Source organism: Papio anubis, chromosome 6, assembly GCF_008728515.1.
Source record: "Papio anubis isolate 15944 chromosome 6, Panubis1.0, whole genome shotgun sequence".
In the NCBI taxonomy this organism is placed as follows: domain Eukaryota; kingdom Metazoa; phylum Chordata; class Mammalia; order Primates; family Cercopithecidae; genus Papio; species Papio anubis.
In genome coordinates, this window is record NC_044981.1 from 103,505,581 (window position 1) to 103,520,929 (window position 15,349).

At 45.0% G+C, this 15,349-nt stretch overlaps 1 protein-coding gene across 2 annotated transcripts in view; it reads left to right on the top strand.

The window, feature by feature from the left end:
• Positions 1-15,349, top strand: part of EZR (ezrin) — a 52,826-nt gene that overhangs the window by 20,513 nt on the left and 16,964 nt on the right. The window contains exons 3-4 of one of the 2 annotated variants that reach the window (XM_003897981.4): positions 7,980-8,063; positions 14,318-14,413. In XM_003897981.4, coding sequence (XP_003898030.1) covers positions 7,980-8,063; positions 14,318-14,413 — 180 coding nt within the window. Of the gene's footprint in view, positions 1-7,979; positions 8,064-14,317; positions 14,414-15,349 lie in introns of those variants that run through there. The other variant, XM_031667328.1, reaches the window with a different exon arrangement.

The following is a 15,349-nucleotide window of genomic DNA, read 5'->3' on the forward strand; positions in this document are numbered from 1 at the left end:
CCAGCTAAGGAGGCTAAGGCAGGGGGAATCTCTTGAACCCTGGAGGCAGAAGTTGCAGTGAGCTGAGATCGTGCCAGTGCACTCCAGCCTGGGCGACAGAGCGAGACCCTTTCTAAAAAAAAAAAAAAAAAAAGTGGAGCAGCAAACTAAGACCCTCTTCCATCGAGGGAGGTCTCTGAAGCAAAGCTGAGCCGGCCTCTCAGCTCTGCACTGGTGGGGCACCCCATGGCGCCCAGAAGCAGTGAGAGGGCTAAGGCAGCAGAGCGCAGCATGGCCGTGCATGATTGGAGTGCCGCTACTGCGTTCATGTCAGTTTAGCAGCCGGCAACTTCTAAGAACATAGAATATTTTCATTTAGAACTTAAAAACAGTAAACCCTAAAAGTTTAGTTTTTAAAAATTCATTTTTGTTTCTCTCTAAAGATTTTTATTCTTTTGAAAATGACCACAGTCTAGTTTGAATGCCATTGTTTCTCAGCTGTTTCTTATTTGCAATTGCTAAAAGCAGCAAGGAGCAAGTTAAATGTCCATCACCTGAATGGGTAGACAGAAGTGACATCCACACAATGGAGTATTACTGGGCAGTACAAAAAGAATGAAGTGCTGGTACATGCTGCAACATGAATAACCCTTTTAGACATTATGCTAAGTCATGGGATTCAGTCACAAAAGACTGCATGTTATAAAATTCTGTGTCTCTGAAATGTCCAGAATAGGCAGATCCTTAGAGACAGAAAGTGATTGGTGGTTTCCAGGGGCTGAGGGATCAGGAGGAATGGGGAGTGACTGCCAGTGGCCATGGAGTTTCTTTTTGGGCTGACAGACTATTCCAAAACTAGATAGCAGTGTCAGTTGCATAACTGAATATACTAAAAACCACTGAATTACACATTTTACATGGGTAAATTTTATGGTAAATTATATTTCAATAGCTGCTACTTAAAGTACATAGTGACTCAACATGAAAGGAAACATACAGTTTTGTCTCTAATTACCCAATTAAGTGAACCAAAATAGCAGCTACAAAGCTTTTAATTCATTTATCATTGGTTGTAAGAATTTTCCCTATCATACTCCCATCTGTGGGAGAAAATTTACTGTATCTACTTCCTATCAGAGCATTTCTAAGTATTTGAAAGGTCCTATCCAAATATTTGAAAGCTGTTAAAAGTTGCTGAAGTGGCACCTTCGGAAGAGGACTGGAATGTTTGATAACGGCGTTGATGTTTTAAGTGATATGGAAGGTCAAACTCGCAATGTAATCTTGGTGGTGGTGGCTGGATGGCTCTACTCAGACTGGTTTTATAGTAAATGGCAGGTGTGATAATATAGGGATTAATCTGTTAGCAGTGAATCCACTGCCTGAAATTCAAACAGTCAGATGCTTCCATTTGAATTACCCTTTTTTATTTTACATGGTTTTCCAGATTTTTGAGTACATAAAAAAATTACTGCAAACTTTTTTCCTGAAGTGTTCTGGCCTCTAAAATTAAATCTGGTTCTTTTGTCTAAGACTCAGGGTTGCTTTCCTGTAATGTTTGTGGAGGAACTGATCTTGGACTTTTCCCTCCTGTCTTGGGCTTTTGTTGCAGTTTGAATTTATGCTGTAAGAAGTGTGACTGTAGAGGTAATCTTCAGCCAAGTTTAAAATATTCAGAGGAAATGGATGCTTCGCAAAGGAAATAATGCATACCTATATTTATTTACCAAAATGAGGAAAATACCTGGGAAATAATTTGATGGCCAAATATTCAGCAATTGTATTCATAGATTAGAAGCAAAATACAAAATTTAATTGTCAACTTGGTATCTTTTTCGTTCCTTAGACTCTTAGAAGGCATTTTAGATGCCATTTTGATAAAGTTAAACTGGGAAGACTCAGAAATCATGTTTTCCCAACTATATTCTGAAAAATGTTAGTTCCCTGGGTTGCTCCATGGAAATAATCTGTGGGCAGAACAGTCTGGGAAGCGGAGACTGTGGCCCCATCTTGGGCTGCCACTGTTGGCATGAACATGGCAGACAAGCAGCAGCCTTTCAGCTAAAGCAGGAAGAAAGAAAACCCCACCTTAACCACTGCAGAGTTACGTGACCTCCAAACACTGCCCCCCACAGCATATCCCCATTTTTGTCCCTTTCTCTTTCAAAGCCAAATAATTTCAAAGAGAACTACATAGCTGCTGGCTTGGGATGGTGTCAAAAGCCAGGCACGATGATTTTAAGTCATAGAATGATCAAGCTGGAAGATGCTCACAGATTAAATGGTCTCCAGCCACTCAATATCACCAGCAAGGGAGAGGAACAGGGTTGGCCTGAGTGAGGCTGGGGCCACCCCTGCCACCAGGCCTGTGTGCCGGGCTCAGGTGCTTCAGGGAATGAGCAAAGAGGATGTTGGGTTTATTTTGTTTTAATTAAGCGAATTGTTGAGTTTATTTAAAAACAAAGCAGATTGGGGTTTAACACCCTGCATGTCCATTGCATTGGAGTGGTAACACCTGTGCCATTGTGTGACTGCCTGGAGGGGTACTTTCCCTCTGGGGAAAGTGAACACAGGTGTGTTGTCCCTTTTCCTTGAAAACACTCTACTTGCTGGTCTTGAATAGCATTCTAGTGGGTTACTTTTCTCCTAGTGGTCAGACAGTATTTATTGGACCTCTGGTTCCATTGGCATGTGTCCTCTAAGGAAGAGACTCTTCAGGGGGTACTCATACCTCTTCTGTCCGATGGCACTGGCTGTGTCACACCTGGCCTGCGGGCTTTGAAGCTAGCATTTCAGAGTGGGAAAAGGCCTCAAGCCGTCTAGTCCAAACTCTACCGGCAGATCAGGTAACTGATGCCCAGTGGCAGAAAGTCATTTGCTGGGGATCCTCAGATTACAGAGCTAGCTCTCAAACCCAGGCCTTCTGCCTCCTGTGTCTTGTCTTCCAGTGATTCCCAAGTTTGGCCTCCTCAAAATCACTTGTGGAAGTGACAGCTTCCGGGGCTGAGGGTGTTTGAAAAGCTTCTGTGAGGATCCTGATGGTGGGGCTGATGTGGGAAGCACTGTAGTATGTGATCACTGTTTGAGGCACAGCCATCTTCATTAATGTATAAGCCACTCAGGGATAGGGAGGGCTAATGCCTCTCTGTACTCACAGTGCCTATCGTGGTGCCTGGCACACCTTGCAGTATTTAATTGGTGTTTGTGGATCGAATGAACATGTTAGGTGCCCACTAGCAGGGGTTGGTCCTGTAGTCTGTGGCCATGGAACATTAGAAGAATAAAGCTATTGTGGTTCATCCTGTAGTATAAGTTTGAGCTGAGCTAACTTGTAATAACACAAATTTTTTTGAAGTTTTTAAAAGTTAGAGACGGGTTCTCGCTGTGTTGCCCAGGGTGGTCTCAAACTCCTCGCCTTGAGATCCTCCTGCCTTGGCTCCCCAAAGGGCTGTGATTACAGGCCTGAGCCATTATACCTGGCCGACAAATAAAATTACTTATTTATTTTTTACAATGGAATCTCACCCTGTCATCTAGGCTGGAGTGCAGTGGCGTGATCTTGGCTCACTGGACCTCTGCCTCCTGGATTCAAGCAATTCTCTCTCCTCAGTCTCCTGAGTAGCTGGGATTACAAGTGTGTGCCACCACACTTGGCTAATTTTTGTATTTTTAGTAGAGATGGGGTTTTACCATGTTGGCCAGGCTGGTCTTGAACTCCTGACCTCAAGTGATCTGCCTGCCTTGGCCCCCCAGAGTGCTGTGATTACAGGCATGAGCCACTGCGCCTGGCCTAGAATTTTTTAAAGAGTAGATTATTAAGCAAAGGGAGAGTAGAGACAGTATTGGTTTTTCATTAACTTCATCTGCACCGTCAACCACATGGTTCTTTTTGTCTGGGGAGTGGTACAGGAGTAAAATTAAACTTAAATCACCACCACCACCCACAAGCAAAGCATAACTTTAAAAAGTTTTTAATATTTTGGCAAACCTGATAGAAATATTGCCCTTTTTTGGGTAGATCTTAGATGACTAACTGCTTACTATACACACACCTGTACCACACATGTGATTGCGTTGCCTTCACCGAACACAGTTTTTGATAACAGTGTGTAATCTAAGGGGAATTACTAAGATAATAAAAACTGCAAACCACATGCTCTTTTTCTCCAGTCTTTGCACATAGTTTGGATTTGTGTGGCGGTGTATTTAAGCCCATGGACTTGAGTTTTTTGTGGGACAATCCTTGCGTGTATCAGATTCATACAGTCCCAGTCCCCCCTTATTCCTGTGGCACTGTTGAAGATACAAGAACCAGCTGGCATTCAAATATGTTGAGAAAAACAGTTGCTGACTAGGGAAGCCTAACACCCTGATAATAAAATGGAAAGTTGGGATTTAGATGTGTTTTCTCAGTTGCTGAAGCGTGGTAGTGCTGGTGCTGGTGGTGTTTTTGAGTCTCGCTCTATCGCCCAGGCTGGAGTGCAGTGGCGCGATCTTGTTCACTGCAACCTCTGCCTCCCAGGTTCAAGCACTTCTCCTGCCTCAGCCTCCCAAGTAGCTGGGACTATGTACAGGTACGTGCCATCACGCCCAGCTAATTTTTGTATTTTTAGTAGAGATGGGGTTTCACTATGTTGGCCAGGCTGGTCTTGAACGCCTAACCTCAAGTGAGCCACCTGCCTTGGCCTCCCAAAGTGCTAGGATTACAGGCGTGAACCGCTGCACCTGGCCCCAAAGTCTGTTTTGTTTTGTTTTTTTTTTCCAAGCCCTTGGATAAGTAGACAAAGTATGTACGTAAATGGTCCTGTCATCTCAGTGAATGTCTCATTTTAAACTTCGGTGAATGCATATGCTGTATTGCAGCACATTATTTTATCCATAATTGTCTTTCTAAACATGGAACTGTTTATCATGGAACTGTTTATCATGCAGTAGGTTAAGGCAGTGCTGTGCTGTGGTCCTTAATCTGGGGAGGATCTCCTCCCTTTTCCCCATAGAGCATTTGGCAATGTGTATGTGGATGGGGTTGCTTTTAGATGTTCCAATGACTGGGGACACTCAGTCATTGGATGGCTTAAGGATGCTAAACGTTCCTGAGTGCTTGGTATAGTCTTGCAGAATGAATACTTCTGCTGTCCAGAATGACAAGAGCACCCCCAGTGGGAAACACTAGTAGCCTAATGACTAATCAAGTAACAGACAGCCCTTTAACTTAAAGCAGCTCATTAACATAGTGTTCATTTACCTGTTGAGATCTTATGAGTATCTTCTCAATCTCTATGTAAAGATACAGATTGTAGAGCCTGCCCTATGTATACATATATGAATGTAGGAGATCGAGACCATCCTGGCTAACATGGTGAAACCCTGTCTCTACTAAAAATACAAAAAATTAGCTGGGCGTGGTGGTGGGCACCTGTAGTCCCAGCTACTCGGGAGGCTGAGGCAGGAGAATGGCGTGAACCCGGGCGACGGAGCTTGCAATTAGCCGAGATCGCACAACTGCACTCCAGCCTGGGCGACAGAGTAAGATGCCGTCTCAAAAAAAAAAAAAAAAAAAATGGAGTCTGAAATATCGTGTGCATGGACTCTGGTCATTTGTCTTTGTCCTAACCAGGTAGTGGCCTTCAGTTCTAATTGTACTTGGGGTTCCACTTCTGAACCAGTAGATAGCAGAGAAAGAAAGGCATACCCAGGGCTCTGCATTTGTGAGCGAATGCCCCTCACTTTAGTTTTGAGTGTGGTATGTCATTGTTGGCTTCTGTGTATGTAGCTGGAGCTGCATTTGTTATTGAAATATTTGACTTGGGGCTGGTTTTCCCATCTCTAATACAGGCCCTTGGAACCATAATTGAGAGAAATGCATGCTTTATTTCATGCTTCATAACAGCCATTTTGTGATTTTAAAAAAATTGCCAGCAGGAAATGAAAGAAAAGTAGGTTTTTATATTTTAGTATGATTAAAGACTTTAAAACAGGTCTGGTTTCCTCTCAGTAAACTTGAGTTCTTTAACTTCTGGACTTGGAATTGTGGAGAAAACTTTTAAAACAAGACCTGGAAAACAATACTTCTGTACTTGTTATACCAGTCAGGGAGCCTTTAAGGCATATTGGATGTATATCAGAGGATCTCTCAATCATCACAGTCTTAAATGTTATTGGGACGGGGTGGAGGTGGGGCAGGTGGTTCCTGAAGTAGGAAGTGACATTTGGTGAGTGCTTAATATTTCTGGTGCCCTGGCTGGATAACAAAACCTCTGTTGCCAAATCCTGGCACAGGTAATATGTCCTCATTACATTTATACCTGCGTTAGGAAGAATCCAGGATAGGTATCTCTCTAGCTTCTGTATATTTCACTTGACAATGGTGAGAAGCAAGCATTTCTTAATATTAAGCATTATAGTTGCTTTGTGGCTCTACTATTTTCCTTTGGGACAGTGACATAAAGTAGCCAAATTTGAGTGTTTTTCATATGCTTTAGTAAATCTGGGTTTCCTCAAGTGATAAATTTGAAAACTACCTTGATGTAAGTGGATTGTTTTGTTGTTGTTGTGTTTTTTTGTTTTTGTTTTGAGATGGAGTCTCGCTCAGTTGCCCAGGCTGGAGTGCAGTGGCACAGTCTTGACTCACTGCAACCTCCGCCTTCTGGGATCAAGCAATTCTCCTGCCTCAGCCTCCCGAGTAGCTGGGACTACTCGCTCTGTTGCCCAGGCTGGAGTGCAGTGGTGCGATCTCAGCTCACTGCAAGCTCCGCCTCCTGGGTTCACGCCATTCTCCTGCCTCAGCCTCCCGAGTAGCTGGGACTACAGGCGCCCGCCACCACGCCCGGCTAAGTTTTTGTATTTTTAATAGAGATAGGGCTTCACCATGTTGGTCAGGCTGGTCTTGAACTTCTGACCTCAAGTGGTCCACCTGCCTCAGCCTCCCAAAGTGCTGGGATTACAGGTGTGAGTCAATGGCACCCGACTGTGTTTTTTTTTTTTTTTTTTTTTAAAACAGCTACATGGCAACATTAGAAATATTTTAAGGCCCTCCCGTCTCTATCTCCTCAGTTCTGTGTCTCGCCATCCTGATACTATTTCCATTTTTACATTTTATTTTTCATCTCTTGTCTAAATAGATCTCACATTTGCATTGAGAGAGTATTGCTTGTCATATTTTTGATTTCAGAAGCAATTTGCCCAGTTTCTATTTTCATAATTATAATTTAATATCACTACATAATCCATCTTTGATGTGTCTTTGGACATTTCATCCTTTGTCTCTCACTATGGTTTCTAAGGTTGCTTCAAAACTTCTGGTACAAAGCTCTTTCTCTCTTCCCTTGTCTGACTCCCTTGGTGCCCCTCTGGAGCCCTCCTGCCTCCTTGGCGTAAGGCTCATATGAGATGGTGCATGGAAAAATAGGTTAAACTATTGTTTTTAAAAAAAAAAACTGCTTAGGTTGGGCAAGGTGACCCATGTCTGTAATCTCAGCACTATGGAAGGCTGAGATGGAAGGCTTGCTTGAGCCTAGGAGCTCAAGACCAGCCTAGGCGACATAGTGAGACCCCGTCGCTACAAAAAGTTTTAAGAAAAAAAAAAACGAGCTGGTCATGGTGACACCTATAGTGCCAGCTACTCGAGAGGCTGCGGTGGGAGGCGTTCATGTGAGCCTGGGAGGTCAGGACTATAGTGAGCTGTTACCGCGCCACTGCGCTCCAGCTTGGGTGACAGAGCAAGACCCTGTCTCAAAGAGAAGAGAAAAACTGCTTACACCTAAGTGTCAGTGTGCTTTATTAAAGCAAAGAGGCTGCGTTTGGTTCACACTGTGCGCCTGCTGAGATGTCCCCAGCCATCTGCAGTCAGGAGTGGTGTGTGGCTTCCTGACTAGCACGGAAACTGATGTCAGGCATGTGCCATTGCCACACTGAGGAGCAGCTTATGTAGAAGGTGCAGGAGGTTATCAGAAGAAAAGAATACTCAGTTAAGCGTAATTTGTTTTCATTCTGTTTTTCAGATCAATGTCCGAGTTACCACCATGGATGCAGAGCTGGAGTTTGCAATCCAGCCAAATACAACTGGAAAACAGCTTTTTGATCAGGTTGGTCTCTGAACTTGAGATTTAACTCTATCTACCAAAAAAATTGTTTTGCAACATTTCAATTATTTTGTTTGCTAAGCATATTACCTTGTTTTACTCACTTGAGGTAATAGATGAGAAGGATCTTTTAAAAGGTGAAAGTATTTCATGATAGCATTATAAAATGCATTAATAGACACGTATATCATGCCTAGGAGGTGTATGAAAGCACACAGCTATCTGTTGTATAAAGCCAGGTGGATTCAGTGTGTTACCAGGCATGGAAGCAAAGGGCTGAACTGAGTGATTGTGCTTGTCAGTGTAAGGAGGTGTGCTCGCCTATGTGTCTCTCACCCTGTGTTAGAGACGCAGCTTCCTACCCCCAGCCGCCTCCACCTCCAGAGTAGAACCCCTCTCACTGCGTGGATGAGTGAACCTTAGTTGTCTCAGCAGTTGGTGCATCTTCTCATTTCTAAGTGGTCATACCTGAACATCTATGAAAAGAAGAAATGAAGATTTAGAGAAAAAAATTCATTTTTTAAAATTGGAAGATTTTTTTTTAATCAAGTATTTATTAGTGATATTACTATTTATTTATTAAATACTTTTTTCCCTAATAACAGCTGCTCCAAATACAGTTTCGTTTTTTTTTTTTTCCTTTGATACTGAGTCTCATTCTGTTGCCTAGGCTGGAGTGCAGTGGTGCTATCTCGGCTCACTGCAACCTCTGTCTCCCAGGTTCAAGCAATTCTCCTGCATGAGCCTCCACAATAGCTGGGATTACAGGCGCAGGCTACCATGCCCTGCTAATTTTTGTATTTTTAATAGAGATGGAGTTTCTCCATGTTTGCCAGGCTGGTCTTGAACTCCTGAACTCAAGTGATCCACCTGCCTCAGCCTCCCAGAGTGCTGGGATTACAGGTGTGAGCCGACGCTCAGCCCAAATACAGTCTTAATGGCTTGGATTTTTTCCAGTCAAGGAGTGACTAAAAACCATTATTTAGTTTTTTGTTGTTTTTTTTTTAAGACAGAGTCTCGCTCTGTCGCCCAGGCTGGAGTGCAGTGGCACAGTCTCCACTCACTGCAAGCTCCGCCTCTCGGGTTCACGCCATTCTCCTGCCTCAGCCTCCCGAGTAGCTGGGAGTACAGGCGCCCGCCACCGTACCCGGCTAATTTTTGTATTTTTAGTAGAGACGGGGTTTCACCATGTTAGCCAGGATGGTCTCGATCTCCGGACCTCGTGATCCGCCCATCGTGGCCTCCCAAAGTGCTGGGATTACGGGTGTGAGCCACCACACCTGGCCTATTTAGTATTTTTATAGCACAGGTCAGAAGTCTTTTTCTGCATATGGCTGGAGAGTAAATATTTTAGACTTGCAGCCCACACAGTTGCTGTCATAACTACTCAGCTCTGCCATTGTAGTATTGAGAGCAGCCATAAACACGTGAAGATTCAAGCATGACTGTTTTCTAGTCAAGCTCTGTGTGGACACTGATTTTTTTTTTTTTTTTTGAGACGGAGTCTTGCTCTGTCGCCCAGGCTGGAGTGCAGTGGCACAGTGGCACGACATTGGCTCACTGCAAGGGTTCACGCCATTCTCCTGCCTCAGCCTCCTGAGTAGCTGGGACTACAGGTGCCCACCACCACGCCCAGCTAATTTTTTTGTATTTTTAGTAGAGACAGGGTTTCGTTGTGTTAGCCAGGATGGCCTCTGTCTCCTGACCTTGTGATCTGCCCACCTCGTCCTCCCAAAGTCCTGGGATTACAGGCTTGAGCCACTGTGCCTGGCTGGGCACTGATATTTTTATGTAATTTCCCCATCACCACCATTGAAAAAATGTAAACCCATTCTTAGCCTGTGGGCTGCACAAATAGCCAACAGACAAGATTTGGCCCATGGGCCTTAGCTTGCTGCGCTTGTGTTATTTACAACTCTCTCTTGTAGTTCACCGCAGAACCAGCTTTGCGACATGTACAGCAGTGCCCTGTGCATGGCAAGGCACCAGGGCGGCACCGGTCCAACACCTCACAGTTTCAAAACGTCAGACTCTTTGATCTCTCTTATCTTTTTTGATATTTAACAATGTTTTCTGTTTCTTAAGAAAAGACTTTAGATATTCCACTCCAGCAGCCATACCCCACTAATCAATGCTCATTTTTGGTAAAAAGCTTTTTGAACACGTTTTATTATAAGTGACCCCCTCAGACGGAAATGTATAGAGCTACTAGATCTCACCTTATGGTTTATATTAGACAGTCCTCTTCCCTCGCCTCTCGCTCCTGTTTCCCTGCTTGACTTTGTGAACTAAGTGGGCCAGAGGTCGTGGAGTGGAAAGGACCTTTGTGGCAGTAGTCAGTAATGCAAGTCACCGCAAGCCCCATCCAGCCCGCTCTGTGAGCTCACTCAGGTGCCAGCGAAGACTCTTTCTTGAGATGGGCGGCCCAGAATGATTCCCCATTGCTGCGTATTCCTCGTGAGACATGGAGTTCAGTTTCAGTAAGACTGGTGAGCCACCATGAAGGCTATGATAACTTTTCTGTGGAGCAGTTCTAAGTTCTAAAGAAAGCAAGATCTTATTTTCTGGACTAAATGGATTCTTCTCTGGGGCCAGTAGAGGAGCAGGGCCAGGTGTGAGTTACAAGTCCTTTGAACCATCCCGAGGAGCCCTACTGGTAGAAGTGATATTCTGTGTTCTAGCACCAAACGCAGAAATTAGAGTGGGTGGTGATTGGGAGACCTAGGAGGGAGAATTTTAGCACACTTAGACCACAGGAGACTCCACCCATGCTTGACCATATCTCCCTCTCACTCCGAAAAGGAGCGCCCAGCAGCAGTGGGCTGGCTCCGTGCAGCAGAACATGCAGGTGCCAGAATGTGCCCAGGTGGACGCCCCCAGAGTAAGTGCAGTGCCAGTGGCCGATCATCATGACAGCTTCCACTGTTATTTTGAGGTCATTTCCTGGGTCTGCCTCACCTGGTAGGGGTAAAGATATTTACTACTCTGGGTGAGGCTGGACTTGGGGTAAAAATTTAAAAGTTTCTGCTGAAAGAGAATCCTGAAGTAAGTTGAGTGCTGCCGGCTGAACCCTGTACAGCACACTTGCGTAGGGCCCTGGCTTCTGGTGTTGGTTCTGCCAGTATGTCCCTTGGTTAGCCTCCTGGAGCCTGAGTTCTTACCTATAAATGAGACCTTCTCGAGCAAAAACTTTAAAGCAGGGTTGGGAGCCCTAGGATAAGTGGAAAAACTAGGTCATAGTTATGGAGAAATTTCTGATGGAAAGCTCATTCCTGGACCTGGATGTCACTGAAAATAAGGTCTCGAAGGGAATAGCTTGAAAGAGATTGGAGGTAAAGTAATCAGCTCTCCTCCCCCAATACCCCTTTGTTACTCAGCTCTCACCTGCAGCGCCCCCCACCCCAGCGTCAAGCCCTGGAGTGCTTTTGCTTTACTCCTGGGTCCTAGTCCAGGGCTTCAGTGTGATGGAGAACACCCAGGGCCAGCTGCCACGTTGAGGGACAGAGCCAGGGCTGGACTGCAGCCCAGGTGTCTTGATAAGCCGGCCCCCCCATGCCAGAAGCTCCTGAGTGGGGAGGAGCTGCTCCAGCTGTTGCTTGAGATTGAGTTAAATAGACATCTCCCACCTTTTCTTTCCTAAAATTCTGCCATTTAAAACACCACTGAGCCCAGCACTTTGGAAGGTCAAGGCGGGAGGATTGCTTGAGCCCAGTCTCCTGTAGGCTACCAGCCTGGGCAACATGGCAAAAACCTATATCTACAAAAAATTTAAAAACTAGCCAGGCGTTGTGGCACACGCCTGTAGTCTCAGCTACTCAGGTGGCTGAGGTCGGAGAATCGCTTGAACCCAGAAGGTTGAGGCTGCATTGAGCCAAGATCGTACCACTGTACTCCAGCCTGGGCAACAGTTTAAGACCCTGGCTCACAAACCAAACCAAAACAAACAAAACCAAACACCACTGAGGCAGGGTTAGGGAGTAGACACAAATGTTGAGACTCTCCACCCATGGTGTGTCAGGATTCACCAATGAAGGGAATGGCGAGGGGTGTTTTTCTAGGAATGTTGGCTTTTTCCTTGTAGGGATGACCTATGGATTGATTTTTAGAGTGGACTGAAGAGAGGAAGATTGCTTAATTCTAACGTGTCCCTTTGGGGAATGCATTGTGTGAGCAGTAGGATTCTGAAACACACTCTGAGCATAGTTATCCTGGAGATTGATGGAAAATTCCTGCCAGGAAGGTGCGCGCAGGTTAGGGCAGCCAGGGACAGGCCTTGCTGAGAGAGGTAGGCTCTCGTTTGGACTGCATGGTATGGCTACGGGTTCTGTGATTTGCCCTGTGGAAGGGGGATGGCCACAGCATAGCAGATGCAGAAGAGGATCCTGAGCTGTGACCCTGAAAATCAGCGAGAGCCTGACAGTTATGTCAAGTGGAAGTCAAGTGGACAAAAGATTATTTCTAACTGGTTCAGATGTGCAGGCTGAGGCTGCAGTTGGGTGGATGAAGTGAAGGATGGCATCAGAGAGCAAGCAATTTCTTAGGCATGTGGAGTTTTCTTGTGTAACTTTTTTTTTTTTTTTTTTTTTTTTTTATGGAGTCTCGGTTGCCCAGGATGGAGTGCAGTGGCGCAATCTCGGTTCACTGCGACCTCTGCCTCCTGGGTTCAAGTGAATCTCCTGCCTCAGCCTCCTGAGTAGCTGGGATTACAGGCTCGTGCCACCATGCCTGGCTATTTCTAGTAGAGACCAGGTTTCACCATGTTGATCAGGCTGGTCTCAAACCCCCCTGACCTTGTGTTCCTCCCGCCTCAGCCTCCCAAAGTGCTGGGATTACAGACGTGAGCCACTGCGCCCAACCTCTTGTGCAACTTTGAAACAACCCAGAGAGGAAGGCTAGGCAGGTTTCATATCAGTGATAAGATGGAGGCTTGTGAGGAACAAGACATTAGCAAGACTGTATATAGAAACCTGGTCTTTGAATTCAGTTTTCTCTGTGCTTTGCTACCACAAAAACAAAAAACATAGGTTTCGCAAAAGACTTGGGAGCAAAGCATTGCATAAAAAGTCTAAATGTTTCTTCTATCATTCCATGATGAAGCAGCTTGGTTACAGCCTGCCCCCATCCCCTTTGGGTGAGTGGGAAGAGGGAAAGAACAGGTCAGTCCTGGGCATTTAATAAACAGACTCCTAGGGCTTTAGGGAGCCTCTGGCCTCCCTGTACCCTTCAGATGAAGAAACAGGCCCAGAGCAGGAGTTAATTTGGAATTTTAGGGTTTACTTTAAGCAAATGTTCTGTATACCTGAGTTGTCATTTCTAATGTATTCAACCCTCTTTGGCATTAAATATGATAGAAACCATGTATTTGAAGGATGGTAGCATTTTTTTTTAAAGTTTAACATTATATATCATGGGATTTTAAATTACACATCTATATATATGTAAATAGTCAAACTTGTCTGAGACTCGGTTTAGATGATGTTCAACAAGTGTCCACGGCAAGTTCGACTATCTGTTTCTAAGACACTCATGAGAATAAGCAGCTCAGGACTCCTCTGTAATGCACAACAGGGACTTGAAAACGTGAAATCCTTGCTGCGACCTAGGGTCAGGATTCTACCTCTGCTACATCAGAATGTCCCATTTCTGGAGGCCTATAAGATGCAGGTTCCTCTGGGCACCCCTGTGCATTGACACCCTTCCGTCCCAGAAGTCTGCCACTGCCTGTTTTCCTACGTTTCCTAGGACTTCTTTGTCCCTGTTCCTAGTAAGTCAGACCCCTGGGCCAGCTGGCTGAGAGGCAGAGGCAGGCAGCCAGAGGAGGCTCAAGTGTGGTGCTGGATACTTGAGTCTTCCACATGAGCACACCTGATGGGCAGTGATGCACCCACTGCACTGTTCCCTGGGGGGTTGTGGGCTCCCATGGTTCCGTGTGTGCTGGCCATACCTGGTGAATTTCATGCAGGAGAGCATCCTGGAGTACAAAGGAGTAGGAGTGAGGTTTTCTAAGATTTGAAGGTAGAACCCTGAGTCTGCTCAAATTTGTATTAAAAATAAGTTGTTCATGGCTTTGAGATAATAGCCTCGGTTACTAACAAGTTATTTGAGAGAGTGCTAAACAGGTGTTGCCCAGTGGTTGGACTGAGCAGATGTCCTGGTTTCCTGGGGACTCTGCTAGACCATGTGATGAATGACAGCCAAAAGCTGTTGCCCTTTTGAGTGAGTTTCTCATGACTGTTGGGCCTCTCTCTCTCATGCAGGTGGTAAAGACTATCGGCCTCCGGGAAGTGTGGTACTTTGGCCTCCAGTATGTGGATAATAAAGGATTTCCTACCTGGCTGAAGCTGGATAAGAAGGTAAGTCAGGGTTAACTATTTACAGACTGTGGATTGAGTGTTGGTCTGCTTTGTTGATAAGGAAACGGGAGCAACTCACCCTGTCTCTTGTTTTCTGTTCCTTTTTGTTTGTGTAAAAGTTTTTACAGACAAAAATGGTTGCAAGTTTCCAGTAAATGGGGATATCGATTGGAAATCAGATTCTGGCATTTCTCCATACAGCTCACTCATCGGAGCACATGATGGCTAATTGCATAGCTTTTAGTTGACCTTAGTTTTTTTGAATGAGATTGTTAACCTTATAAACTGTGAATCATCCACTATTTCGTAAGAACCTGTTATTGCTTTGTGTGAACCTGTGACAGATTATCTTCCAACTTTAAAGATTGGATAATTCCATTAACCGACCATAAAGAAAAGTAGTAACATAAACAGTTTTTCTTCAGACTCTTTGAAAATTATCCTTTTTTTCGAAACCCCTACTGTCCTCCCAAGTCACAGCAACAAGTTAGAAAGATAATGGGAGGTGGGGAAGAGTGGAGGAACAGGAGGAATTCTTAAGAGTAAGCTTTGGGGTCCAGGGCCCTATTGGCATGTGGCCAGATTCCAGGTCACTGTGGGAGTCATTTCCAAATTTGAGTTCTCTAGGATTGATAGCATCATCCCATGAGGACTGGGGCTTAGTGAGGCAGTAGCTTTGATTTCCAGCTGAGTGCAAGAGTGTGATAGTACTTGTTTGTTTGTTTGTTTGTTTTTGTTGTTGTTGTTTTGAGATGGAGCCTTGCTCTGTCGCCCAGGCTGGAGTGCAGTGGCGTGATCTTGGCTCACTGCAACCTCCACCTCCCGGGTTCAAGCGATTCTTCTGCCTCAGCCTCCCAAGTAGCTGGGACTACAGCTACATGCCACCATGCCCGGCTAATTTTTTTGTATTTTTAGTAGAGATGGGGTTTCACCATG